Raw genomic sequence first — 27,029 nt, forward strand, 5'->3', positions numbered from 1 at the left:
TGGCAAGAATTTAGGGTGGGAGCGGAGAACCACCTTATCATGGTGGAACGCTTAAAAAGGTGGATCAGTCACTAACGCTTGAAGCTCACTCACTTGACTTGCAGAAGTGATGGAGATTAAAAAGTCCACTTTTCAAATGAGATATTTAAAATGAGTAGAAACCATTGGCTCAAATGGAGGCTTCATCATTAACAACATTAAGATCTCAAACCACTGGAGGCTGTTTGAGAGCTGGTTTGATATTGAAAAGTCCTTTCATAAACCTAGAAACAAGGGGATGAGCAGTCAGAGATTTATGGTTGACTGGCACATAGAAAGCACTGATAGCCCTATGATGAACTCTGACTGAAGTGGTTTTAAGACTGGAATTGGATAAATGGAGAAGGTAATCCAACACTGAAGACATGGAGAGGGATGAAGCATCTTGATGATGAAGAGTACACCACGATGAAAATCGTGTCCACTTCTGTTGGTAGCACTTCTGTGTAGATGGTTTCTGGATATATGTAACATGATTCTGACAGGATCAGAAGATCATCAACTGCTGAGGTTATCCCAGGAGGTTCCAAGCTGTTAAGTACAATGACTGCAGATTGGGAAAACCAGTAGAAAGGCATCTGCCCCTAGATGATGAAAAGAGTATTGTCTGGAACAGAAGTGAGGCAGTGTGTGATTGTGGGGGAGCAGAAATGTTTATCTGAGGAGTTCCCCAGAAGAGAGAATACCTGATGCCAGGTTGTGAAATTAAGCATCCACTCTTGCGGCTGAAGGATTCTGCTGAGTATGTTGGCCAGAGTATTCTGCGCTCCTTGAACATAGAGAGCTTTTAGAAATATGCTTTGAGCAATTGCTCAGTTCCAAATCCTCTTGGTCTCTTGTATACTAGGAGGACTTGATGGGAAAATACTGTTGTGAAAAATATGCAGAGCATTGACCTTGTGTGTGAAGATTGGTCGGGTGAGCTTCACAAGTATATTTGGGTGAGTTTGTGGTCAGAACTTTCTGATATGAAGGCATTTGAAACAGCAACCCTTTGGAAAGAAACTGACGAAGAGATGAAATTATTGTGAAAATGGATCAAGAGCTGGAGACCATTGAGACTCCAGGAATCACTGAGGTGTTCTAAAAAGAAGACTTGTGAAGAGAATAACATCGACTGTGTGCTAATAGTAACATCCTTCTTCTGGCCGATATTGAAGGAAGATGATAGACTTGATTGTGAAAACGAAGCAAATTGACCTGTCTTTACTAAGTTAGGAACACCCTGACAATCATGTCGAGCAGGGCCCCTATGAACTTTAGAGTTTCGGGGGGGGGGGGGGAGGGGGTTGAAGTTGAGATTTTGGAAAAGGCAAAAATAAAGAATTAGCATCCGATGAAGATTTTAGAAAATAATACATATGAGTTGATTTCCCTGCTGTGTAAAATTGTTGTGTAGTAATCTGTCTTGTTTGTTTAAGAATAAGCTCTTTTGAGCAAGGACTGTCTACTTCATGACTGTACAGAGCTGTGTACATCTGGTAGCGTTCTAGAAATAATAGTAGTAGAGATATAGCCTGAGTAGCAGCAAATATTTTGGTCAATAATGCATCTATATTTGGTTCTCTTGATGCCTCCATCAATTGGTGTGTCGGTTTTAAAGATGACTTCTATATCTGAACCAGATTGTTTACAGTGTAGGTAGATTTATGGATGACTAATCAGTTACATAAACAAGTTACGTGCCTGTCTTAGTCAGGTGCTAGGGAAAAACATAATACCTCATCCAGGTTCAGCAAGCTTTGCCTACTTACACGACACAGAGACCCAGGCTATGTGAAATACTTTATTATAGAAATATATAAAAAATATATAAATCATAAGCCAGCAGCAAATAATAATTAATTATTGTTCACAAAATATCCGAATACATATATGAAACTCAGTATATAAATCACACCACACTTACTAAATAAATGAGTAAAACTAATTCTTACACACTAAATAATTCCTTATAATAATAATTCCTGATTAGCAGCAACTAAAACTATAGCTTATCACCCCAGAGTACTTCACTTCCTTGTCCCGTACTACAAAAGAATTCTATCTAACCCCAGCTGATAAGATAGATAAATTTCCTTATCTCACCATCCGATTAGACCTTAGCACAGAATCAGGTGAAAGGGAAGACGTCTTCTACTCAGCACTTAAGATAAGAATTCTCCGATCAGGAACAAAGTCCGATAGACACTGAAACATCTGTAAATTAGGTTGGCAGCAAAGGTTTCCTTTATGCTTTATGTGATGGAATCCAGATCTGTATAAAAGTCCGGTTTCTCTCTCTCAGGCAGAGAGTCACAAGAGGTAACTTTTCAGGTCTTAATTATTATAGAAGATGTGCAGAGAAACCTATGATAAGATGCAAGCTTCCTTACATCCTAGCACAGACTAATCAATTAATTAGGCACCTTCCACTTGGTTCTCGTCAGATGACCTCTCCGGACCAATCCAGAAACAGAACTTAGATGAATAGTCTTTCTGTATAGAGTCTCGCACAGGCTGTGTAACAGAGGCACCTTCGTTAGATAAGAACAGCACAGGAGCAATGCCTCCCCCAAGATTCACACAGGCTGAGCATGTAGGCATAGCTGGATGTCCTTGACTAAAATACAGTTCTGGTACATACCCAGAATGCATCAGGCATCATAAACAGCAAAGATGTTTTCTTCTTTCTCTTCTAGCATGTTCAGGCTGGAAAGATTTCTAGCAGACAATGGTTCAGGCTTTATGATGTCAGAGAGGCCTAACCTTCAGGTGTGAATAAGGAAACACCCCTACAAAAGTTTACTTGAAGTAAACAAATATTTTAAATAAATGTTTATGGTGGTGTTTTCTGAAAATGGCTTTTTACTAAAGTCTCAACCTTATTCTCCTAGATGATCCACTTTCCAGGAAATCTGAAGTGCAGCAGAAAGCAGAAAAGAGGAGAGCTGTAGCCAGTCCAACTGATCACACCATGAAAAAGGTAAGTGTGGCTGAGGCTAGAATGCAGTGTTCCTTCTAATTTGTAGGCATTTGTTTACAGAGTACTTTATGGGGCGATTATGTTCATCTGTCTGTGAGTGGAGAAGTGGCCTGAGAACCAGGGGAGCTAGGTTTGATTTCTATTACAACTTCTTCTGACTCTGGGCACATTATTTAAGTTTCAGGTTTATTAAAAATTTGATTAATTGATAATTCTAAACGAAGTACAAAAAGTAAAATTACAAATTTCTGGGGGAAACAAAACAAACGAATAAGACTAACCTGACAAAACATACTAAACAAAAGGAAGAAATGTGGAAAGAAATACAAATTGTTGATAGTAAATAAGACAAGTAAGGCAAAAACAACAGGGAGGGTGAAAGCGGTAGACTTAAAATAAGTCGGGAAGTATAAGATTCATTAGAGGCTCCTAATCTAGCTTTCTAGCAGTCAAATGCATCTTTAAAAAAAAAAAAAAAAAGCAAGCATTTTAACTTGCTCTTGAATCTGTCTAGGTTGCGTTCTTCCCTTAAATGAATAGGGAGGGAATTCCATGTTTGGGGGGCTGTGACAGAAAAGATGAATTGCTGCCGTGTGTTAATGTTTTTGAGAGAGGGAACAATTAATAAATGTTGGTCGTTGGACCTAAGTAATCTTGTTGGAGTGTAGGGAATCAATAGTCTATGAATGAAGGCGGGAGTTTTATAAAGAAGGGACTTGAGAGTTAGCAAACATTTTATATGTTATACGATGAGCAACTGGAAGCCAATGTGCTTTCTTAAGGATGGGCGTCACATGGTCGAATTTCTTGGTTTTCATAATGAGTTTAATTGAAGCATTTTGAATAATCTGTAGACGTCTTGTTTCTTTTTGGGCTATTCCCTTAAATAGAGCATTACAATAATCAATTTTTGAGATTACCAGTTAGTGAATTAATGTGTTAAGTGACTTGGGACATAGGAATTTTGAAACTGAACGAATTTGATGTAGTCTGAAGAAAGTTGATTTGACAATGCTACTAATGTGGTCATGATAGGTTAGTTTTTGATCAAAATTAACCCCTAGGATCTTAATGTTACTGATTGACTGTAGTGTGACACCCTCAGTAATGATTGAAAAATTGAGCTTAAGACTGTCTTTCCAAGGGAAGAGCATAACATTTGATTTATTAACATTGAGAGCTAATCTGTTAGCATCAAGCCATTGATTAATCTGTTCAAGTTTCTTATTGATTGCTGTTGTTTCAAGAGGGTTATTTGAGTCTAGGGTGCAAAAGCTGAATATCATCTGCGTAAGCGAATATGTTAAAACCGATGGATTGGCAGAGCCATCAAGGGTGCAAGAAAAATATTAAACAAAAGTGGCGAGAGGATGGACCCTTGGGGAATACCATGTGTTGTTGAGAAACTTTCTGAGGTAGTGTTGTTGAAAGACACAGTCGAGGAACGATTAGTGAAAAAGGATCTAAACCAAGTGAGGACCTGATCCGTAATGCCAATAGTCTGTAGTCTATCTAAAAGAAGGTTATGGTCAATTGTATCAAAGGCAGATGAGAGATCAATAGAAATTAGGAGAAAAGATTTATGATGATCCAGATAGTAGAGTATGGAGGTAGACATGCCGATTAACGAGTGTTCCTTAGAGTGATGCTGCCTGAAGCCTGTTTGATTTGGATGTAAGATGTTTTTTTCTATGAATTCTGATATTTGTTTGAATACCACCTTCTCAGTTAGTTTTGCTAGGAAGGAAATGTTTATGATTGGTCTGTAATTTGATTTATCGTCAGGACTGATTTTAATAATGGGACGAATGATTGTTTCCTTCCAGACTGATGCTTTGCTGAAGACTTTCATTAATTAAGGCAAGGATGAATGGACTGAAAATTGCAAAATATCATTTAAGGATGAAAGGAGGAATTGTTTCAGCTTGAGAACCCTTAGCCTTCCGTTACCCCAGATATAAAATAACAGAAAGGCAGTATATCAAATCCCATCCCCCTTTCTATTTCAGTAGACAAACCAGACATTGGAGTGCAGTGAAACTGAAGATGAAACATTTGGGACGGTTACCTGGTTAAATGTGATTACATGCCATCCATGTTGGTATTTTCGATTTCCCAGTTAACATGAACTAAAACTGAAAGCCTGTGGGATTCACCATATGAGGTGTCTGTGTCTGCTAGATTAACGTGGCAAATTAATGTTACTCTCACCTGAAAAAATTAGTTTGTTTCAAACATATGCGCAAAATCACTGCACCCGGACATTATCTCTGCGTGGTGATTTTTTTTCTTCATTATCCCGCTAAGCCTTTGATTAAACTTGATCACGTTAGATACGAGTTTGTGATCCTCAACAATTGTGTCAGTTTCTTGGTTAGAAATCTTAGTTATCGCTATATTAGAAATTTTCTTTTTTTTCCTTCATGTTTATGTCCAACGAAGTATGCTTGGTTTTCGGGGGGGTGGGGGGGAGGTTGTTTGTTTCTTTTTAAATATTATCTATGATCTTGGTTCTGTCCTCCATTTTGATGGGCTTGACAGAAGGTATCTATTCTTATTTTGCTTCTCTTTGGAAGGATATGTTTCCTTCCCTCCCATACTGCAGCCCTTGCCCAGCAAGGATCAGAAGTAGAAGGAAAGACGAGCAAGCAGCTTTGTAGGTGAAAGCCAAAGCAGCAGCATCAGACGATCTCCACAAAGCAGTGATGTGGTTGATGCTCCACGCCTTTATCAAACACTACAGGGTTAATATTCCAACCCAGGTAGATACTGGAGGCAGGCTTGTCCTTCTCCCAACCTGATTGAGTAAAAGCTTGGGTACAGTTTAAGGGAAAATGAAATTACTCACTTAATTTTCTTTCTTTAAGTCCTGCTAGGAGGAGAGTGTGCCTAGTGGTAAGAGCTACAGCCTCAACCCCCTGAGGTTGTAGGTTCAAATCCCACCCTGCTCCTTGTGAACCTGGGCAAGGTACTTAATCCTCCACTGCCTCAGGTATATTAGATAGACTGTGAGCCCACCAATGCCCGAGTACCTGATTTGTAACCTGTTCTGAGCTGGGCAAGGGCTGCGGTATGGAGGGGAAGGAAACATATCCTTCCAAAGATAAGCAAAATAAGAATTGATACCTACTATCAAGCCCATCAAAATGGAGGACAGAACCAAGATCATAGAGGGAGACAGACTCATTTCATCAGAATGGAGGATGCTTGAGTGGGAATTGGGGAAGGGGATCCATGCTCAATTCAGCCTACAGCAGTCAGTCAGCATTTTAAAATATGGATAGTTAGGGTTAATAATTTTAATCACTGTGCATGTGGTGATTTACCTTTAAAGGAGGTATAATGGAGATAGTAGATGACTGTTGCTAGCTGCAGGCCCACCACCAGTCCACATAGACATTACACTAAAGCAAGTAAAGGACTTTGTACAAAATAGGTAAGTCTTCAAAATTGGATCTGGCACCTAGATTTTGCACCTAAACATATAGGCAAGCTTGGAAAAGGCTGTAGAATGCCAGCAGCATTAATGGCAGACCCTCTATTTTTCTCATCTCCCCAAAATGGCACATCCGATATGCATGAGTAGGTGATTCACCCCAGTCCAAAGTGGATCAAAAGCATAAAAATTGGAGAACAGCTGCATGTTAGGCTACAGCCTCATCTTATGCCATAGGTATAAATACTATAGCACTGAAACTGTCCTGCTTGACATCATAGACAACTGCTGGCAGCTATTGGACAAGTATCCGGTATATAGCACTTTGCTGGTTCCAATCCTTTCTGAGCCAAAGATCCCAAAAAGTACTACTCAGCACTAACCTATCCAAAACAAACTAAATATGGAGTACTACAGGGGGCCCTACTATCCCCTCTTTTGTTCAATCTCTACATCAAACTAGTACTAGACATTGCCCAAAAATATCAAGTCAAAATCCACTCTTTTGCTGATGACATTCAACTACACCTACCACTAGGAGCAAATCGAAAAAACCAGACTATAACTGCTTATCAGAAATCAAACATTGGATGACCTTAAACTCCAACTGAATGCCTCCAAGACAGAACTACTAAGGATTAGGAAAGAAAAATGTTCTTACACCCTCCCTTCCCTATACTGGGAATCAACTACCTTGATGGCAAAAGACGAAGTACGGAGCTTAGAAATCATGCTTGACTCCAACCTATCACTCTCCAAAACACATCTCAAAAGTGGTCTCCTCATCTTTCTACAACCTCTGCCATCTCCGAAAGATAAGAAACTACTTCACTGAACTTTATGCCTTTGTCCTTACACGCCTGCGCTACTGCAATACATTATTCAATGGTCTAGCAGTGAAAAAAAAAAGACTACAGCGAGTTCAAAACACAGCAATCATACTAGTGAAAAACCTACAAATCCATGACCCAATCTCCCCAGCACTGATATCAGCCCACTGGTTGCCCATAACCAAAGGCCTAGTGCTAGTGTATAAATCCTGAATACTTCTCACACAAACTTTCACTCTATACTCCAAGGAGAGCGCTACACTCCCAGGATGAAATATACACCCTCAGGACCTGCCCTTCAACTCCTAAACTGCCCGGAAACCATCTTACTCCCATTTCCTACCAAGCCTCTGGAACAGCCTACCTCTTCATATCAGATCCCTTGAAGGACTCCTAAACTTTAGAAAGGCTATAAAAACCAACCTCTTTGCCTAACCATTCCCTCTACCCTAAACTCCCCTCCCAAGTACCCTATCTCTGTATTGCCTTAGCGGAATGTTCCATAGACTGTGACTTAAGTTTAGTCGCACAAAGACACTGATCTTTTGTGTAGGAACAACTGAGTACCCAAATCCTATGTCACACTAATGTTAGTCATGATGATTGCTTGATACAGTCTGATCACATAAGTTTATCATGTATCTCTTATTTATTTTATTTGTTTTTATTTTATTTATTCAATTTTCTATAACCATTCTCCCAGGGGAGCTCAGAACGATTTAATAATAATAATAACTTTATTTTTCTATACCGCCATGGTCAGATGACTTCTAGACGGTTCACATCGAAAGAAGGCTGGACAATCAGCGAATTACAAATGCATGAGGGGGAATGGTACAGAAGAAAGGGGAGGAAAAGTAAGAGGGGTTGTAAGGGGATGGAAGTGAGAGGGGTTGCTTGAGAGATTGCTTCGGGTTTATAGGGGGAAAAGCGTGGTGAGTGAAGGTCGGTCTGTTTAGGTGATGAATTTGTCAAACAGAGTGGTTTTGATTGATTTTCGGAATGCGTTGTAAGTCTGTCTGGTTTTATTTATGTAGTTTCCCAGCCAGGATTGTTGTTTGTTAGCTTGGAACATGAAGGTTCTGTCAAGGAACGATTTGTATTTGCAGCCAGTGATTTTTGGATAGGCGAAGATGTGTTTGTTTCTGGTTGTTCGTGTGGGGTTGTGTAGAGTGAAGTGTGTTTGCAGGTAGGAAGGTGCTAGGCCCCAGATTTGTTAGAAGCAGATGCATGCAAATTTGAACTGTATTCGCGCTTCTATTGGTAGCCAGTGCAGTTTTTTGTAGTAAGGGCTACTCAAGCATTTTTCTCTGTTTGTCCTGGCGGGCTCACAATCTATCTAACGCACCTGGGGCAATGGGGGGATTAAGTGACTTGCCCAGGGTCACAAGGAGCAGCGTAGGTTTGAACCCACAACCTCAGGGTGCTGAGGCTGTAGCTTTAACCACTGTGCCACACTCTAGAACCATGCAATGCTCGGAGATTTCCTTTTTCAAATCTTAAACTTTCATAAATTAGTTTTTGTGACTTCATACTTTAGAAGTCTTATTTTAATGTGTGATAGGATGACTTATCTTGTGACCTGTTATGTATATGTTGCTGTCTTTTTATTATTGATTTTCTATTGTAATCCGCATAAAATTGTCAGATATGTGGACTATAAATTTGTTAAATAAATAACTTCATGTGTTAAATGGCATAATATCACTTGTATTCATTTGCCATTAACTGTGCCATATGTTTATATGCTCTCTGTCCTAGGCAAGAAGTTCAGACACTGGTCCCAGCAATGGAGACAGCAGATTGCAATCTGTTTCATCACCAAAGGTAAACTTGGCAAATCACATTCATGCCAACTGTGTATTTATCCTCCTCACATCAATTGTATTTGTAAGTCATGGTTTGAGAGGGTATTAATACTCACCTTCCCCTTTCCTAAGATTGCAAGTCTGTTTTAAAAGGGAAATTTCTTAGAATTTTTCTTGGAAAGGCCTCTTCCCCAAACAATTCACATTGTGGGTACATAAGTGATGCAAAATGAAATGTGTTCATGCTTAAACAAGGGAGAACATTTTAGAAGTCTTAGCATCTATATGTGAAAGTAGCTGGCATTTATATGTTTAAGTGCCAGTTTTGCAGTGTTATTATTAAAATTGTAGAAGCCATGAATATTTGAAGAAGGTGTGGTTTGGGTAGCCTGAAAATATGCTGCTAGAGCCAACGCAGATATCTTCATTGGGTTGGAAAGAAATTGGTGTGAAATACAATCTCACTGAACTCAATTCTGCATTAACCACAATTTCATCATGCTTAAAAGAGAATCATCTTATTCTTAATTCATGAAAAACAGTTGCTGCCTGGATCACTGGCAAACCTCATGCACACTCCTTAGCACTCATGGTGTCTTCCTTTAAATACCTTGAGGCTAAACTTGACCAAGAGCAGTGGAGGGTTAAGTGACTTGTGCAAGATAATAAAGGGCAGCAGTGGGATTTGAACATTGCTTCCTTGGTTCTCAGCCTGCTGCTCTAACCATTATGTGGTTTTTCTGCTCTAAATTATATAGCACTAAATGAAGAAGTAGATATAGTTAGCATCTCAAAGACCTGGTGAAAGTACAACCATTGGGAGTACCTAATATCAGGGTGCAAACTATGTCACAGTTATGACAGCTCTTGTCAGTAGACGAGACCCAGGAGTGGTGAATAGGCCCTAGGTTCAGGGGAAGATGGGTGAGATTTTTGTCTATAGCAATTATCACCTTTGGGTTGAGCCTTTTGATGCTGGTGGCCCGTCAGATCTTCGTTGCCCAAACCCAGAACCCAAAGAAAAAATCAGAAAATAGAAGAACACTAAGGAGAAAATAAGCTCAGGGCAGTCACCAACAAGAATCAAGGCCAGGGTCCAGCACAGACTATAGCAGGATCATGAAGTGTCTGAAGCAAATAGAATCCAGCGCAGAAAGCAAGCAGCCAAAGCCTAAGACACTAAGGGCCTGATTCTCTAAAAGTGCGTCCCGATTTTAGGCAGCTGTAGGCGTCCTACAGCTGTCTAATCAGCCAATCGGGATGCACGTTTTTTAAAAAAAATGCTCCCCAGGCAGGCCGCCTATATTGAAGGCGAGGCCCGCAAGACACCTAGGCCCTGATTCTGAATAGGACGCCCGGGAGAGTCTAAGGTCTGTTTGGCCAATCAGGCCTTAGATTAAGTGGGGATGGGCGGACCCGCTATGCCTAAGGCCTGATTGGTCCAGGCTTCTAGAGCCTGGGCCAATCAGGCCTTAGGCTTCGGCGGGATGGGCCGGGAAGGGGCGGGCCCGCTTCATTTCGACGAGGCGTGCCTGCCGGCTCAAGACGTGCAAGACCCATCTAAGAACAGGTTTGGTGGAGTGGAGGTTTGGGGGTTGTTAGCGCCGGGGGGGGGGGGTGCGTCTTCAGGCAGGAAGAATTGGGCACCCTCCTGCCAGCTATCGATATTGTCGGGGGGGGGAGATTGGTAATGTCGGGGGGGGCGGTCGGTAGTGTCGGGGGGAGGGGTGCGTCTTCGGGCAGAGGGTTTGGGCACCCTCCTGGTCAGGGGGCCGCGGCCCGCTATACTTATAGCGGCAGAGAGATCCCTTGCCGCGATAAGTATAGCGGCCGCGTCTACTTACAATGTAGGCCAGCATTTTGCTGGCCTACATTTTAAGCTTCTCCTCTATTAGGGAGACGCGTAGGGCCGCCTAGGTTCAGCCTAAGGCCCTTAGACGAGCTTAGGCATCTTGCGGGTCTCCCTAGGCTCCCGGAGGCGCCTTCAGGCTTGCCTGGGGAGCATTTTTTTTTTTAAAAACGTGCATCCCGATTGGCTGATTAGACAGCTGTAGGACGCCTAAAATCGGGATGCACTTTGGAGAATCAGGGCCTAAGTGATTCAAGAAAGCCAAAGAGTGACTAGGTTTATATACATGAACAAGATGGCCTCTGGCAAGAAATGAACAAACAAGATAAGATGTGGGAAGCCTTTCTGGCAGGAAACAGCACCCATAGTATGAACAGACATGGTTGGCATGTCTTAGGCACACAATGGCATCAACTGGTAGGAAGTCAGGCAGAAGTCTCCAAGGACTGAGCCCCGTGAAAGCCAGCAGCAGAACCTTACAGCAGTAAGTGGTGGTAGGCTGGCTTGCTTAGTAGCACTATATCTACTTCTTCATAGTAAAATGGTGATTGGTAAACAGAAATTCTCCAGGACTTAATTTGTTTTTAATGATGAAAGACAGAAGCTGTATTAATTTAATTTAATTCTTATATACCGCTAATAACTGTGAGGTTTCTAAGCGGTTTACAAAAATGAATGCATTAAAAGATACAATAAGTAAAAATAAATAAGATAGGTACTTGGAAATTCCCTAACTGTCCCAAAGACTCACAATCTAACTAAAGTACCTGAAGAGATATTAGATACTATACTACCCTTTTCCTTTTGAAAAGATTTGCTCTGTGGGTAGGGACTAGGGATTTTGGTTTGCAGAGGGTTGTCTGTCAGTCCTTGAGGTCCACAGTCCAGTCAGGTTTTTCCCAATGAATTTGCATGCACTGTTTCTATTGTATGCAAATAGATCTCATGCATATTCATTTGGGAAATCATGAAAACCTAACCTGGCGAGGGTCAAGATTGGACACCCCTGGGTTGTATTGAGAGTGGCTTCTTAAGGTATGTTTCCACTTTTCTGTTCATCTTTTTGATCTTCAATTTTGTAGTGAATTGAATCTATAATAAAAAAAACTTTGCTTTTTTTATTTTTTTAGGGTGATTGGTAAACTAAGTTCCTCTAGTTCTAGAAATGTCTGTCGTGCTTTAATATTAATATGTAGTAGTAATATTTCAGAATCTTTGGTAGCCTTCTGGCTATCAGCCTGGCATTCTTTAAAAAAGAAAAAAAGTTTGTATTTTATTTATTTATTTAAAAATGTATTCTGCTCATTCCACTGTTCACAGTGGAGTACAATCAAACATACACAATTAAGAAAGAGAGAATAAAACACATCCTAAAACAATAAAATGATAAGAGCTTTATCCATACTTCACAACTCTAGGGTCATATTATACCTGTCTAAACTAAAATGAATACATTCTCATGCGTATGCTTTCTGAAACAAAATCGATCTTGATGTTTTCTAAATTGCAATAGCAAGTCAATTTTGTGTGAATAAAAAAGTAACAGATTCTATGGTTTGGGGTCAACAACTTGAAAGGAGGATGAACGAAGGTCAAGAAGACTAACTGTCCAAAACCTGGGACCTTTAAGTACAGTATTTATCCATTGACATAATGTTTCATATTGGCTCATACAACCTAAGGAGTGTAGACAAAACAGCAGAGGTGCTTCATTCTTGATAGCTTTAAATACAAGTCAGGGAGTCACATGGTGCCATGAGACAGAAAGGGCACTAAACAGTGGAGCTTCACGCTTCCCCTGATATTTGTTACAAAGCCTGCTGGTTTAACTTGTTCCTTTGCTAGAGTTTGTACCACCAGTTGTGGTACAGTTGTGCAATCTTTTGAACTGGCAGTTGGCCCTAACTTATTTAGACGAAACCACAGCGGAAGGACCGTAGGAAGCCAAAGAGCTCAGAACCCAAGATGGCAGACCAACTGCCCTTGCTGCCGTCCTCTGTCTGTGCTGCTTGGACTGCAGAAATAACCGCTGAGGTGATCGCGACAGTGGAGGCGGCGTTGGATAAAAAATTGCAGGCCTTCTTTGACAGAGCAGATGCAGTTCACAAGAGACTGGACAGTATTAGATTTGAGATTGATGAAATTCAGTGATGGGTGAGCACATTGGAGGACCAGACTACGAAGACCAAGGGCTCTTCTTACCACACTCCAAAAGCAGCTCCTAGAACTGGAGAATAAAATTGACAATTTGGAAAACCGTTCCAAGAGAAATAATTTAAGACTTATTGGCTTACTGGAATCCTCTCACAACAACAAATTACTTCGATTGCTGGAAAAATGGTTTACGGAGATGATACACTTTAACTCACAGCTGGGGCCTTTGCAAATCGAACAAGCGCATCGGGTGAGCCCGCCATTCAGGGACTAAACCACGTGCAGTCATTTTGCACCACCTTCACTTTGCTCAAAAGCAGGCCATTAGATCGGGCATGGAGTTCATTTATGAAGAGCACAAGATATTTTGCTTTTAAAATTGCTCAGCATGTATGGCGGCAGCCCAAAAGAACTTTGTGCCAGTTTGTTCAGTTTTAGCAGCAAAGATGATTCATAGTAACATAGTAGATGACGGCAGATAAAGACCCGAATGGTCCATCCAGTCTGCCCAAGCTGATTCAATTTAAATTTTTTTCTTCTTAGCTATTTCTGGGCAAGGATCCAAAGCTCTACCTGGTACTGTGCTAGGGTTCCAACTGCTGAAATCTGTGTCAAAACCTATTCCAGCCCATCTCCACCCTCCCAGCCATTGAAGCCCTCCCCAGCCCATCCTCCACCAAAAGGCCATATATAGACACAGACCATGCAAGTCTGCCCAGTACTGGCCTTAGTTCAATATTTACTATTATTTTCTGATTCTAGATCCTCTGTGTTCATCCCACGCTTCTATGAATTCAGTCACCGTTTTCCTCTCCACCACCTCTCTCGGGAGCACATTCCAGGCATCCACCACCCTCTCCGTAAAGTAAAATTTCCTAACATTGCTCTTGAATTTACCAATTGTCTGGGGAAATATTCTAGCTTTGCGCTCTTCCATTGTTGGCGGACAGCTGGAGGGTTCTGTGGATGCAGAGTTTGTTTGATTTTCATACCATATGGGGGAAGCACGTGTGTGATTGTTTATGGTGATGGTTAACGGTTTATTGACTTTGTCCAAGGCAGATAACAATGTACCGTATATAGTTAAAAAGACAAAACGCAATATACAAGCCACCAAAATATAAAGAAATCCGAATGTAGATGCCTCAAAGGCTGTTGTCATAAAACAAAATAAATGCTGCTTTACTAGTTTTTAAAATACTGATGGGGTCTGAAGAGTGCAGCCTCACCCTCCAGCCCTCAATGTGGTCAGTAAGAGCTGAATCATGAAAATAAGCATTTCTGATTGTAGTATTTGGTGATTCTGGATTGTAGAATGGGTCAAGGATAAATTCTACAGGGATTTCTAAGCTCTGGGGAGCTTGCACCCGTCTGCTGTAGAACCCCTTAAGATAAAAATATGATTGAAGGAAATAGAGGGGTCAGGGGCTTGGATTGTTTGCAAAAATTATGGATAAACAGAAATATGCAGTCAGATCAATTTTTTTCTTAGAGTTTGTGCATTGGAACCTGCTTCTAAAAAAGAAACAGCTGGGAACATATGAGGGCTGTTCAAAAAGTATCAGACCTTAATTTTTCTTGCGTAAATAAATAAAGCTAGGCGACACTAAGGCGCATGCTTGAATTTTTCCCCACCTACAGAGCCTGTCAGTCGCCAGCAGACCACCAATGAGTGAGGAAATGTAAGTGAGTGCCATCCGATTTTCATTTTTGACAAAATGACAGAAAAAGTTGAACAATGCTACTGCATTAAATTTTGTGTAAAGCTTGGCGATTCCCAAGTGGAAACGATCCGCACGATTCAACAGGCCTTTGGGGACGAAGCAATGGGCACCACAGCCGCTTCAAAGACGACCACACATTAGTGGAGAGTGGAGCACATTCTGGTAGGCCTTCAACATCCAGAAATAGGATTGTCATTGACCAAGTGAGGACCCTGGTGATGTAGGATCATCAATTCCCAATCAGAGAACGTAGAAAAGGCAAGCATAAGCGTTGGATCCGTTCATTCTATTCTGACTGAGGATTTGGGCTTCAGGAAAATTTCAGCGAAGTTAATGCCAAAGCTGCTAACAATTGAGCAGAAGCAACTCCATTTGGAGATCGCACAGGACATGCTGGAGACTGTGAGCAGTGATCCCAACTTCCTCAGCACAGTGATCACTGGCAATGAATCCTGGGTTCATGGGTATGACCCAGAAACCAAGTTGATCTCATCACAATGGCAGCATTCAACATCTCCGAGGCCAAAAAAAGCAAGGCGGGTCCGCAGCAATGTCAAAATCATGCTGACTGTCTTCTTTGACTCCAGTAGCATGGTTCATCACAAGTACGTACCACATGGCACAGCCATCACCAAGCGGTAATACCAAGAGGTTCTGCGTTGCCTTCGTAATGCTGCAAGACGCAAATGGCCAGACCTGTGGGCAGTGTGCAATGGGCAGTGTGCAATTGGCAGCGCCATCACGATGACGCACCTGCCCATTCTTCACATTTGATATGGAGTTTCCTGGCCAAACACAACACACCTGTGATTCCTCAGGCTCCCTCCTACTCTCCCGACGTGGCTCCTTGTGACTTCTGGCTTTTCCCCAAGCTGAAAATGCCCCTGAAAGGGATCAGATTTCAGTCAAGAGAAGACATCGTGCAGATTGCGACGGACCAGTTGCGAACAATCTCAAGAGGCGTTCCAGTGCTGATTCTGATAGTGGCAGAACTGTTGGAAGAAATGTGTGGCAGCCCAAGGGGACTACTTTGAAGGAGATTAGTATAAGATTGTTGTATCTGAATACGAGTATTTTTTATGAATAAAGGTCTGATTCTTTTTGAACAGCCCTCGTACGCCTTAACATCTTCTCCCAAAACTTCATTTCACTGCCCAGTTTAATATTATACCAGCCATCATTGCATACAGATCAACTTCTTGCTTGCTTACTAACATGTTATGTTGGGAGCAGAAACTGTTTATTGTCTACAGAGTTGTGGCTCATGATCAAGTAGCTAAGCTACATCAGCCTCTCCTTTTAGTGATTCTCTAGAACAGAGGTAGAGAACTCCGGTCCTCGAGAGCCATATTCCAGTCGGGTTTTCAGGATTTCCCCAATGAATATGCATTGAAAGCAGTGCATGCAAATAGATCTCATGCATATTCATTGGGGAAATCCTGAATACCCAACTGGAATACGGCTCTCGAGGACTGGAGTTCCCTACCCCTGCTCTAGAAGGTTAAGTGTTATGTGAAATTATTCCTGTGTGCAGAATAGCTTGCCTGTTTTCTTCTTCCTCACTGTCATTTCTTAATTTGCAGACTCTATTGAATATATTCACTGGAGTGAAACTCTACTTGTCGCCTTCTCTGGATGACTTCAGCAAAATCCGGCGCTACTTTCTTGCTTTTGATGGAGATCTGGTCCAAGAATTTGATATGCACTCAGCAACACATGTTATGGGCGACATGACAGATGAAACCCTGGATGTGAAGCATGTAACGCCAAAGTGGATCTGGGAGTGCATTCGCAAACGCAGGCTGATTGTTTCGTGTTAGGAGTGGAAACTGGCATTTTAAGAAAGGGCAGTGACCTGAATAGATCAAAACCTCCACCAAGCAACCTGATTAATAAAATACACACTGGAAAAAATTCGGTTTTCCTACAGTTGAGATTACTAATCAGAAGCCGTTGGTTTAGGCAGGAATGAATTAAAGATATCCAGGGCTTAAATATTTTTTCCCTGGTGATATGGATTTCGTATACATGGATTACATTTTTTGCATTCAAATGGATAAAAATATATAAAATGCAAGCATACCTTCCCTATATTCTAGAAGAGTTTCAAAGCAGATCATACTTGTTCTGATGCAAACTGGCAAATTAAAAAAAGAAAAAAAATCATGTTTGTGGGTTTCTAGCTAAAGTGGGAGCCCTAAAATAACCAAAAGTATTAGTTTTACATATGTTATTCCTAAAATCCCTTTTTGATAGCTTTCCTGCTCTTTGTAGTGATAGATGGGATAGGTTCTATATGTATGACTGTCCTTGCTGTGGGGTGGGCCCAATACAGAGTCTAACCAGGCCACTTTTTATGTATAACCATGTATTATGTAGAGGGGCTTACATTCTTATGTACTTATGGTCACAGTGAAATAAGGTTTGGTCTCACAAAAAAACGATACAGTGAAAAAGAGACCAACAATAGCTAAATTTATGAAAATGTATTTGTTGGTCTTACTTTCTTTTTCATTGTATTTGTGGTAAGTAATTTTGTGATGTAACAACACCTTTCAGGTTACATGGGAGTAAATCTGTCTTGGAACTTGAACTGTAAGGTAGTTGGTTGTTTCCTTTAATTAAACTGTAAAACAAAGCCATATTTTTTATTGAGGGGGTTAAGTGATCACAGCTCAAGCTCTGACATTATCCATTGCCTCTGAAACGAAGCAAATGGGGCAACAAAGTTATTGAGAAAAAGCACAGAAAATATAGGCAGATTTTCCAATGGTATTTTTAAGCACAGAATAATACTATATAGACCAATGGTTTCTGATGGCTGATCTTTGCCTTCTCGTTCATGATGTTAAATCCCTAAAATTTGCTAAGTACTTGAAATAGTCTTATTTTTACTGCCTAGTTATTGGTTTCTGAAAGTGTCATGTGATGTCATATTTCCGCTTTTAGATCATTATTACGTATTAGGACCTTAGACATTTTGAGACACAAAAGAATGGTGCCCTCAAAGAGCTATAGGAAACCAAGTAAAGTAGGTAATTCTGTATATTTGACAACACTGGAATAGTAGTATCTTCCCCCTTTACAATAATTAAACTTCCAGAGTCAGATGTGAGTGTAGGATATATTTATAGTAGCAACCTAATATCCCCCAAAACTGACTCTGAACTTCAGGACTGGAAGTTAGTACATTTTAGGCACAACTTGGAGATAACATTAAGGCCCTCTTATACTAAACGATGTTGGTAAGTGCCACACAGCAGCCACACCAAAGACCATAGGGATTTAAAGGGCTTCGGTGCGGTTACAGCGCTAATCTCCTAGTCACAACAGTTATAAAATCTCTGACATTTATAGACATTTCATGGTACAAAACATTTGTGTAAACCAAACAACTGTTACAAATGAAAACTGAAAAATAAAATCAAGCCTGAACAAAACATTGCCACCGGTAATAGAGAAGTTTAGTGACACAATCATCGCCTTCTAGAAGTGAAACTCCTATTACTTATAGGGCTTTCAGTTATAGATTAGTCTTATGGGGAAAAGCACAAATAGGTAAGCCAAGAGCTCAGTTATGCTGAAGGACGTGCTGCTGCTTGTAATGTATTACCTGTTAGGAAATGATATCTTTAAAACTGAGCAAAAGAGAGAATCTGGGTTGACATGGTAAATTCTATATAGAGATGATTGCATAGAGTCACAGGATAAAAGTTCTGTAGGAAACAAAACGCCCTTCAGATGAATAGAAAACCCTCTTAAAGTGCCCTTGATATGGGGCAGGTCTTCTTCCAAGTCGCTGCACCCAGTCTCTGATAGTTAACCTAATCAACGAATGCTAGGCTGGATTGATTTCTTGGATCTCAATGCAGCTTTTGACCTTGTTGGCCACACTCCTAAGCCAAGGTATGTGGAATATGATCTTAAGTCTCAAATTGATTGCTAACACTTGTACTCCTTGCTTTGTGCCAGAGAGAGCTTCTGTCCAGAAAATTCTTTTTCCTTATTGTCTCACCAGACCAGTCAGATGCTTAGGCTGTCCTGCCAAGAAGTGGAGTCTGAGCTATGAGGTAATCACTTAAGAACCGTGTGCAACCCCCGGCCAATCAGTAAGTCTTAGTCATCTTTGGTTGGTCATATAAAACAAAAAGATATTCCGAGGAGGAATTTAGGCTTCCAAGTTCCAGACTAAGGAGGAGTTCTTGGGCCTCAAACCTTTCCCTTGAGTGCCCAAACTAAAATGCTGTTTGCCCTTTAGTTGTCTTTATCAGTGCTTCTTTGGTCTTTATATGCCCATAGTGACCCTTAAAGCAGAGGTGTCAAAAGTCCCTCCTCGAGAGCCACAATCCAATCGGGTTTTCAGGATTTCCCAAATGAATATGCATGAGATCTGTTTGCAAGTACTGCTTTCATTGTATGCTAATAGATTCATTGGGGAAATCCTGAAAACCTGACTGGATTGTGGCCCTCGAAGAGGGACTTTGACACCCCTGACCTAAAGGAATGGAGAGGGAAGTGAAGGAAGTCCCCAATACAGGTATAGGAACAAGATGCTTATGAGGAGGTGGTAATACAAAGGCTGATAGAAAAGTAATGAGACTGTTTTGGGGGGGGGGGTATTCAGAATCAGATGACTCCACAGGAGCTGAAAATTTCAATACATTTTTCTCCAGTGTTTCAAAAACGATTAAAAGACGTTTCTGCGCAGTTGTTTTTTCAGGGTTGGAAATACCCCAAAATCAGAGAGCGCTAAGACTGGGGCTACATGGAAAATGTTGCAGTTATCTCCCATTCATTTCAGTCTGTGCTGCCAATGCAACAGCAGCAGCATGTGGCAGCAAAAACCACTGTTTCTACAGCAAATGCGCCTTCTGTCACTTTGCATCATCTCTGTAGCTTTGGCAATGGTGACATCCGTAACTGTGGACCAAAGGCCCCAGAATCAGTTCAGACAGAAGCAGAGCCAGAGACTGAGAGCAAGATAACTAAAATAATAAATTCACTAGAAACAAAGGTAGGAAAATTGATTTCATTTTCAGTTTAGGGATTGAATTATGACAGTGTTGCTTAATTTTGCACTGTGCAGGAGGACATGCGTTTCTTTATTACTGTAGTACTGCAAGGCATGGAAAGTCTTGTATCTATGGTTCAGTTTTTGTCTGCCTTTTTTGTATCAGTCGAGTTATGTTTTGCATCTGTGACTGAGGTGAAGGATTCTGTAACAATCCAACTTGTTCCAGTTTCCCACTAGCAGGTATATTGTTGCTCTAGGGCCAAAATTCTTTAAAAAAGCAAATGTTCTGTAATAGCTCACCCACAGCTAGCTTTTTGCGTTGCTTGGTAATTGGATTAAAATAATTTTTTGCCAGGACTCTTGAAATAGCTCAGAGCGAAACAGGGCCACTGTTGAGTCCAGCTCTTTGAACTATTTGAGTAGTTTTGCTGTGTGCCAACTTCAACTTTGTATGGTTATTGTTTTGAGGTTCCGTGTTCTGCAATATCCCTAGGTTTAAGGAGACTTTGGTGAAGGCTTTTGTGGAGTTTTTTCAGAGACCAGTGACTGACAAAACCCACTTTGCACTTTGTAATTCTGTTGATATGAGAATATAAAATCTGAGGTCTCTTTTTCTCCACTTTTTTGGTGGTGCAGTACCCTTGTTGTAGGAATTTATACTGGTTAATAGTTTGATATATATACAAGAACATAACAATGCCAATACTGGAACAGACCAAAGGTTCATCAAGCCCAGTATCCTGTTTCCAACAGTGGCCAACCCAGGTCCCAAGTACCTAGCTAGATCCCAAGTAGTAAAACAGATTTTATGCTGCTTATCCTAGGAATAAGCAGTGAATTTCTCTAAGTTGTTTATTATTTTTTTTTTTTAAATAGTTTATTTATTTAAAATTTGATATACATGCATTGTCTCTTTTAGGAAATTATCCAAGCCTTTTTTAAACCCTGCTAAGCTAACTGATTTCACCACATTCTCCGGCAACAAATTTGAGTTTAATTAAACGTTGTGTGAAGAATGATTTTCTCTGGTTTGTTTTAAATCTACTACTTGTTTCATCGCATGTCCCCTAATCCTAGTATTTTTGGAAAGAATGAACAAGTGATTCACATCTACCCTTTCTTGTACAATATCACTTTATTCTGGGACCAGTGAGTTTTATGCATCTCTGACCGCCAGGCACTGTAGAAAGCTTCAGATGTTTGAAGTCATATCCTGGAGCATGCCCAGTAGATTCCAGTCTTGCTTTCTACAAGCCAAGCCTGTCGGAGCTTATTTCTTCTGTTCGTGGTGGTTGGTTTTTGTTTTTTGAAATGTTTTCGGTATTTCCCTCACGGGTCTGCATTCGTGCTGTGGAGGTCCCCTGTGGGGACATTCTTGCGGTGGGAGATCACAGATGAATGGAGAACATCTGCTTCTGGGGGTTCCCTGCAAGGCAGTAAGCCCCCTGGACAGCCTGCAGGACAAATCGAGGTTTCAGGATCGGGAGCTAGCTCACCCAAGGTTTGTCTGCTAGTGGATGTAGCACAGGCTGAGCGGTTCCATGGAGCCATGACCGGGATCAGAACTGCCAAGTGGATGAAAGGGGCAGAGACATGTGGGTAGAACTACTACTACTTATTTCTAAAGCGCTGAAAGGCGTACACAGCGCTGTACATTTTAACATACAATAGACAGTCCCTGCTTAGAATAGTTTACAATTTAATTTCATGTACATTTAGAATTTACCATGGGATGCCTTAGGATGCACCCCATACTTAGGGGTCCTTTTATTAAGATACGCTAACCGATTTAGCGTGTGCTAAATTTGCACCTTAATAAAAGGATCCCTTAGTCTTAGTAGAAGTATAGGCTACGTGATGTAAACAAAATAAATAAAAAAGACTTCCTCTCTCTTTTCATGCCTGCTGTCTAACACCCGCGCTAGCAGGATACACATTTCAAATCTGACATATTGTAATCACAAAACAGAAAATAAAATTATTTTTTCTACCTTTTGTTGTCTGGTCATTATTCAAATCATGTTGTTGTCTCAGCCTCTGATTGTCTACAGATAACTCGCTTGCCAGGATCTCCTTCTTCCCTTCCATTTCCCTTCCCTCCCCTGGATGTCTAGTATCTTTCCTTTTGATCCGAGATTTGGCCCTCTGTTCCTCCCCTCCCTCAATCCCGGCTGCCAGATCTCACATTAAAGGAGCCTGCAGAGGATCGCCAGTCAGGTGTAGCGTTCCTAGCAGGCTGCCTTCGGCCTCCGCAGCATGTTCCCTCTGCCACGGTCCCACCCCTCCTCTGATATACAGGACCATGGCAGAGGGAACGTTCTGAAGCTATGGCAGCCTGCTAGGATCGCTACAGCCGACCAGCGATCCTCTGCAGGCAGTTTTAATGTGAGACTGGGAAAGCACGTGAACCTACAGCTCATGTGGCGCTTGTGCCTGTCTGCCGGTGGGCCAGCTTAAGTGAAATTTTGGAATTATCTAGCGGACCAAATTTTATTATACCACAGGCCAGAGTTGGCCTGCGGGCTAGATTTGGCCCACGGGCTAGAGTTTTACATGTCTGTCGTAAAACCTCCGTACAATTATCTACCAGTCGTACGTATCACTCAAACCTCTATTAACCCTCAGCAAAGATTAATCAGCAACCAACAGGGGCAAGCTGCTAACTCATTAAGAGGCACCCCCCCCCCTTTGTTTTTGCCCCTTTCACAAGTACCAGGACCATCAGCACTACTAACCATCACTATCCCGGTTAAGTCCACTAGGGGCCACTGTTTTCAACCAAAAGATCCACTGTCTCTCCTTATAGGTGATAAGTTTTTCCAAATCCCCTCCCCTCAGTGATAACGTCACTCTTTCCACTACTGCAAAATGCAGATCATTAAACGTAGAGCATTAATATTTTGTTGCTATATACGACATCGGTGCTTAATCATTCTCAACTTCAACATCCGTACAGTTTTGCCTATAAAAATCAAAACACAAGGGCACCAGATACCATAAATCACTTGAGACAAGGTGACATAATAACATAACATAGTAGATGACGGCAGATAAAAGCCCGAATAGTCCATCCAGTCTGCCCAACTTGGTTCAATTTAAATTTTTTAAATTTTTCCTTCTTAGCTATTTCTGGGCAAAAATCCAAAGCTCTACCCGGTACTGTGCTTGGGTTCCAACTGCCAATATCTCCGTTAAAACCGATTCCAGCCCATTAAAATCGTACTGGCCTTAGTTCAATATTTAATATTATTTTCTGATTCTAGATCAGGGGTGTCAAAGTCCCTCCTCAAGGGCTGCAATCCAGTCGGGTTTTCAGGATTTCCCCATTGATTATACATGAGATCTATTTGCATGTATTGCTTTCATTGAATGGTAATAGATCTCATGCATACTCATTGGTGAAATCCTAACTGGATTGTGGCCCTTGAGGAGGGACTTTGACACCCTTGTTCTAGATCCTCTGTGTTCATCCCACGCATCTTTGATCTCCGTCACCATTTTCCTCTCCACCACCTTTCTCGGAAGCGCATTCCAGGCATCCACCACCCTCTCCATAAAGTAGAATTTCCTAACATTGCTCTTGAATCTACCACCCCTCAACCTCAAATTATGTCCTCTGGTTTTACCATTTTCCTTTCTCTGGAAAAGATTTTGTTCTACGTTAATACCCTTCAAGTTTTGGAACGTCTGAATCATATCTCCCCTGTCCCTCCTATCCTCTAAGGTATACAAATTCAGGGCTTCCAGTCTCTCTTCATACGTCTTCTGGCGCAAGCCTCCTATCATTTTCGTCGCCCTCCTCTGGACCGCTTTGAGTCTTCTTACGTCCTTCGCCAGATATGGTCTCCAAAACTGAACACAATACTCCAAGTGGGGCCTCATCAATGACCTTCTTCCTTCTACTAGTTACACCTCTCTTTATACAGCCTAGCATCCTTCTGGCAGCAGCCACCGCCTTGTCACACTGTTTTTTTGCCTTTAGATCTTCAGACACTATCACCCCAAGGTCCCTCTCCCCGTCCGTGCATATCAGCTTCTCAGCTCCCAGCATATACGGTTCCTTCTGATTATTAATCCCCAAATGCATTACTCTGCATTTCTTTGCATTGAATTTTAGTTGCCAGGCATTAGACCATTTCTCTAACTTTTGCAGATCCTTTTTCATATTTTCCACTCCCTCTTCGGTGTCTACTCTGTTACAAATCTTGGTATCATCCGCAAAAAGGCAAACTTTTCCTTCTAACCCTTCAGCAATGTCACTCGCAAACATATTGAACAGGATCGGCCCCATCACTGAACCCTGAGGGACTCCACTGCTCACCTTTCCTTCCTCCGAGCGACTTCCATTAACCACCACCCTCTAGCGTCTGTCCGACAGCCAGTTCACCACTTTGGGTCCTAACTTCAGCCCTTCAAGTTTGTTCAAGAGCCTCCTATGAGGAACTGTATCAAAGGCTTGGCTGAAATCTAAGTAAATTACATCTAGCATATGTCCTCGATCCAGTTCTCTGGTCACCCAATCAAAAAATTCAATCAGATTTGTTTGGCACGATTTACCTTTTGTAAAGCCATGTTGCCTTGGATCCTGTAACCTATTAGATTCAAGAAGTACACTATCCTTTCTTTCAGCAACACTTCCATTATTTTTCCAACAATCGAAGTGAGGCTCACCGGCCTGTAGTTTCCTGCTTCATCTCTGTGACCACTTTTGTGTATTGGGACCACATCTGCTCTTCTCCAATCCCCAGGAATCATTCCTGTCTCCAGAGATTTGTTGAACAAGTCTTTAATAGGACCCGCCAGAACCTCTCTGAGCTCCTTCAGTATCCTGGGATGGATCCCATCCGGTCCCATCGCTTTGTCCACCTTCAGTTTTTCAAGTTGCTCATAAACACTCTCCTCTGTGAACGGTACAGAATTTACTCCATTTTCTCATGTTACTTTGCCAAACAATCTCGGTCCTTCTCCAGGATTTTCTTCCGTGAACACAGAACAGAAGTATTTGTTTAGCACGTTTGCTTTTTCCTCATCACTCTCCACATATCGCTTCCCAGCATCTTTTAGTTTAGCAATCCATTGTTCATCTTCCTCCTTTCACTAATATATCTGAAAAAAATTTTATCTCCCTTTTTTACATTTTTAGCCATTTGTTCTTCCGCCTGCGCTTTCACCAGACATCTCTCTCTCTTGGCTTCTTTCAGTTTCACCCTGTAATCCTTTCTGCACTCCTCTTCTTGGGTTTTTTTATATTTCATTAATGCCAACTCTTTCGCCTTTATTTTCTCCGCCACTAGTTTGGAGAACCATATCGGTTTCCTTTTTCTCTTGTTTTTATTTATTTTCTTCACATAAAGGTCCATAGCCATTTTTATCACTCCTTTCAGCTTAGACCACTGTCTTTCCACTTCTCTTATGTCCTACCATCCTAACAGCTCTTTCTTCAGGTACTCTCCCATTTCATTAAAGTCCATACATTTGAAATCTAAGACTTTAAGTCTCGTATGGCCACTCTTCACTTTAGCCGTTATATCAAACCAAACCGTTTGGTGACCACTACTTCCCAGGTGAGCACACATTCGGACATTAGAGATACTCTCTCTATTTGTGAGGACCAGATCCAATATCGCTTTTTCCCTCGGGGGTTCTGTCACCATTTGTCTAAGCAGATCCTCTTGAAAGGCATCCACAATCTCCCTACTTCTTTCCAAATTTGCAGACGGAACATTTCAGTCTGCAGACGGCAGATTGAAATCTCCCAACAGCAGCACCTTTTCTTTCCTTCCAAATTTTTGGTATCCACAATCAGATCCTTATCAATTTGTTGCGATTAAGTCGGAGGTCTGTAGACTACACCCACGTAGATAGAATTTCCATCTTTTCTTTTCAGAGCGATCCATATCACTTCTTCCCTCCCCAGATCCCTTGCATTTCGGTTGCTTGGATATCGATCTTTACATAGAGAGCTATTCCTCCACCTTTTTGACCATCTCTGTCCTTCCCAAAAAGATTTACACCACATAAGCACTTAAAACATTAGTGTAAAAGCAGCACCAACCACAATCTCTAAAGAGGATTGTTTCAAAATAAATCAAACAAGCTTGTTGGCACAGCCTAGTTATACTGTGCCACAGAGCTGAAAATGGACTTTTAAAATCTCATGGATAGATTTTGCTATAGAAAGGTCTAAGGAGACAAGCTCAACTGTTTGATCTTCATCCAAATGTTGGAGAACGGAGACGTTTCAGTTCTGTGAGTTTTCGTAATACTGGTGTGGTGGTGGTGGTGGTGAAGGGCATTAGTTGTTGTTTTTTTCAAAGTAGTCAGTAAGTGCACTAGGATGAAGTACCCAGCTAGTGTAGACTCAAAAAGCACCTGAGAAATCTACTGGGCTTGATGGACCATTGGTCTGACCCAGTAAGGCTATTCTTATGTTCTTATGAACATCCATCCATATGGGTGTTGTTTATGGAGTCAGACCTCCAACACACACAGAGAAGTTGGACAAGGATTTGGTCATAGATATCCAAAAATTGAAAATGAAGAGGGAGGTGCTGTTGATGGTGAATTTCAACCTGCTAGATGCTTGTTAAACTGCACTGCTGAGACAAATGGAGATGGAACCCAAAGAGGAGGGGCGAAACTAGATCTTATGTTCACAAATTGAGATAGCGTGTCTAACCAATAGCGTAGTAAGGGTGAGCAGTACCAGGGTGGTGGTACCCCTCCCCCACCCTCTTCCCCATACCCCCTTCCCTTTCCTCGTACCTTTTTAACTTTTCAGCATGAGCAGCATGCCCATGTCAGTGTCGGCTCGCCCTTTGACATACTTCCTAGGCACGGTCCCAGAAGTGACATCAGAGAGAGTGCCGATGCGGACAGCAACCTCACACCGGGGAAGTAAAAAAAGTATGGGGGAAGGCAAAGGGGCAGAGAGGAAGATGGTGCCATGCCCATAGCAAGACAACTTTTTTCCCCTCCTTTTTACTCTCCTTCCATTATTTTCCTTTATTTCATTCTATCATTTGTCTCATTTTCCCACTACATTCTCTATATTTCTATGGACTCCCCAACTTTTTTCCCCTTCTTTCCCTGTTTTGTACTCTCCTTCCATTATTTTCCTTTTTCATTCTATTATTTGTCTCATTTTCCCATACTATACCTATCACTATCTTCTTTCTCCTTCAGCCTCTCCCTCTTGATTCTTGTTTAC

The 27,029-nt window shown here is 41.5% G+C and overlaps 1 protein-coding gene across 3 annotated transcripts in view; it reads left to right on the top strand.

Moving 5' to 3' along the window:
* The window catches only part of LIG3 (DNA ligase 3), a 101,885-nt gene extending 84,225 nt beyond the window's left edge, over nt 1-17,660 (top strand). For all 3 annotated transcript variants that reach the window (XM_033921787.1, XM_033921789.1, XM_033921788.1), the window contains exons 19-21: nt 2,916-3,004; nt 9,032-9,097; nt 16,389-17,660. In XM_033921787.1, the coding sequence (XP_033777678.1) occupies nt 2,916-3,004; nt 9,032-9,097; nt 16,389-16,625 (392 nt within the window). In that variant the 3' untranslated portion in view covers nt 16,626-17,660. The remainder of the gene's footprint in view (nt 1-2,915; nt 3,005-9,031; nt 9,098-16,388) is intronic.
* The last annotated feature ends 9,369 nt before the right edge of the window (nt 17,661-27,029 follow it).

This window comes from Geotrypetes seraphini, chromosome 15 (assembly GCF_902459505.1).
Source record: "Geotrypetes seraphini chromosome 15, aGeoSer1.1, whole genome shotgun sequence".
NCBI classification, from domain to species: Eukaryota; Metazoa; Chordata; class Amphibia; order Gymnophiona; family Dermophiidae; genus Geotrypetes; species Geotrypetes seraphini.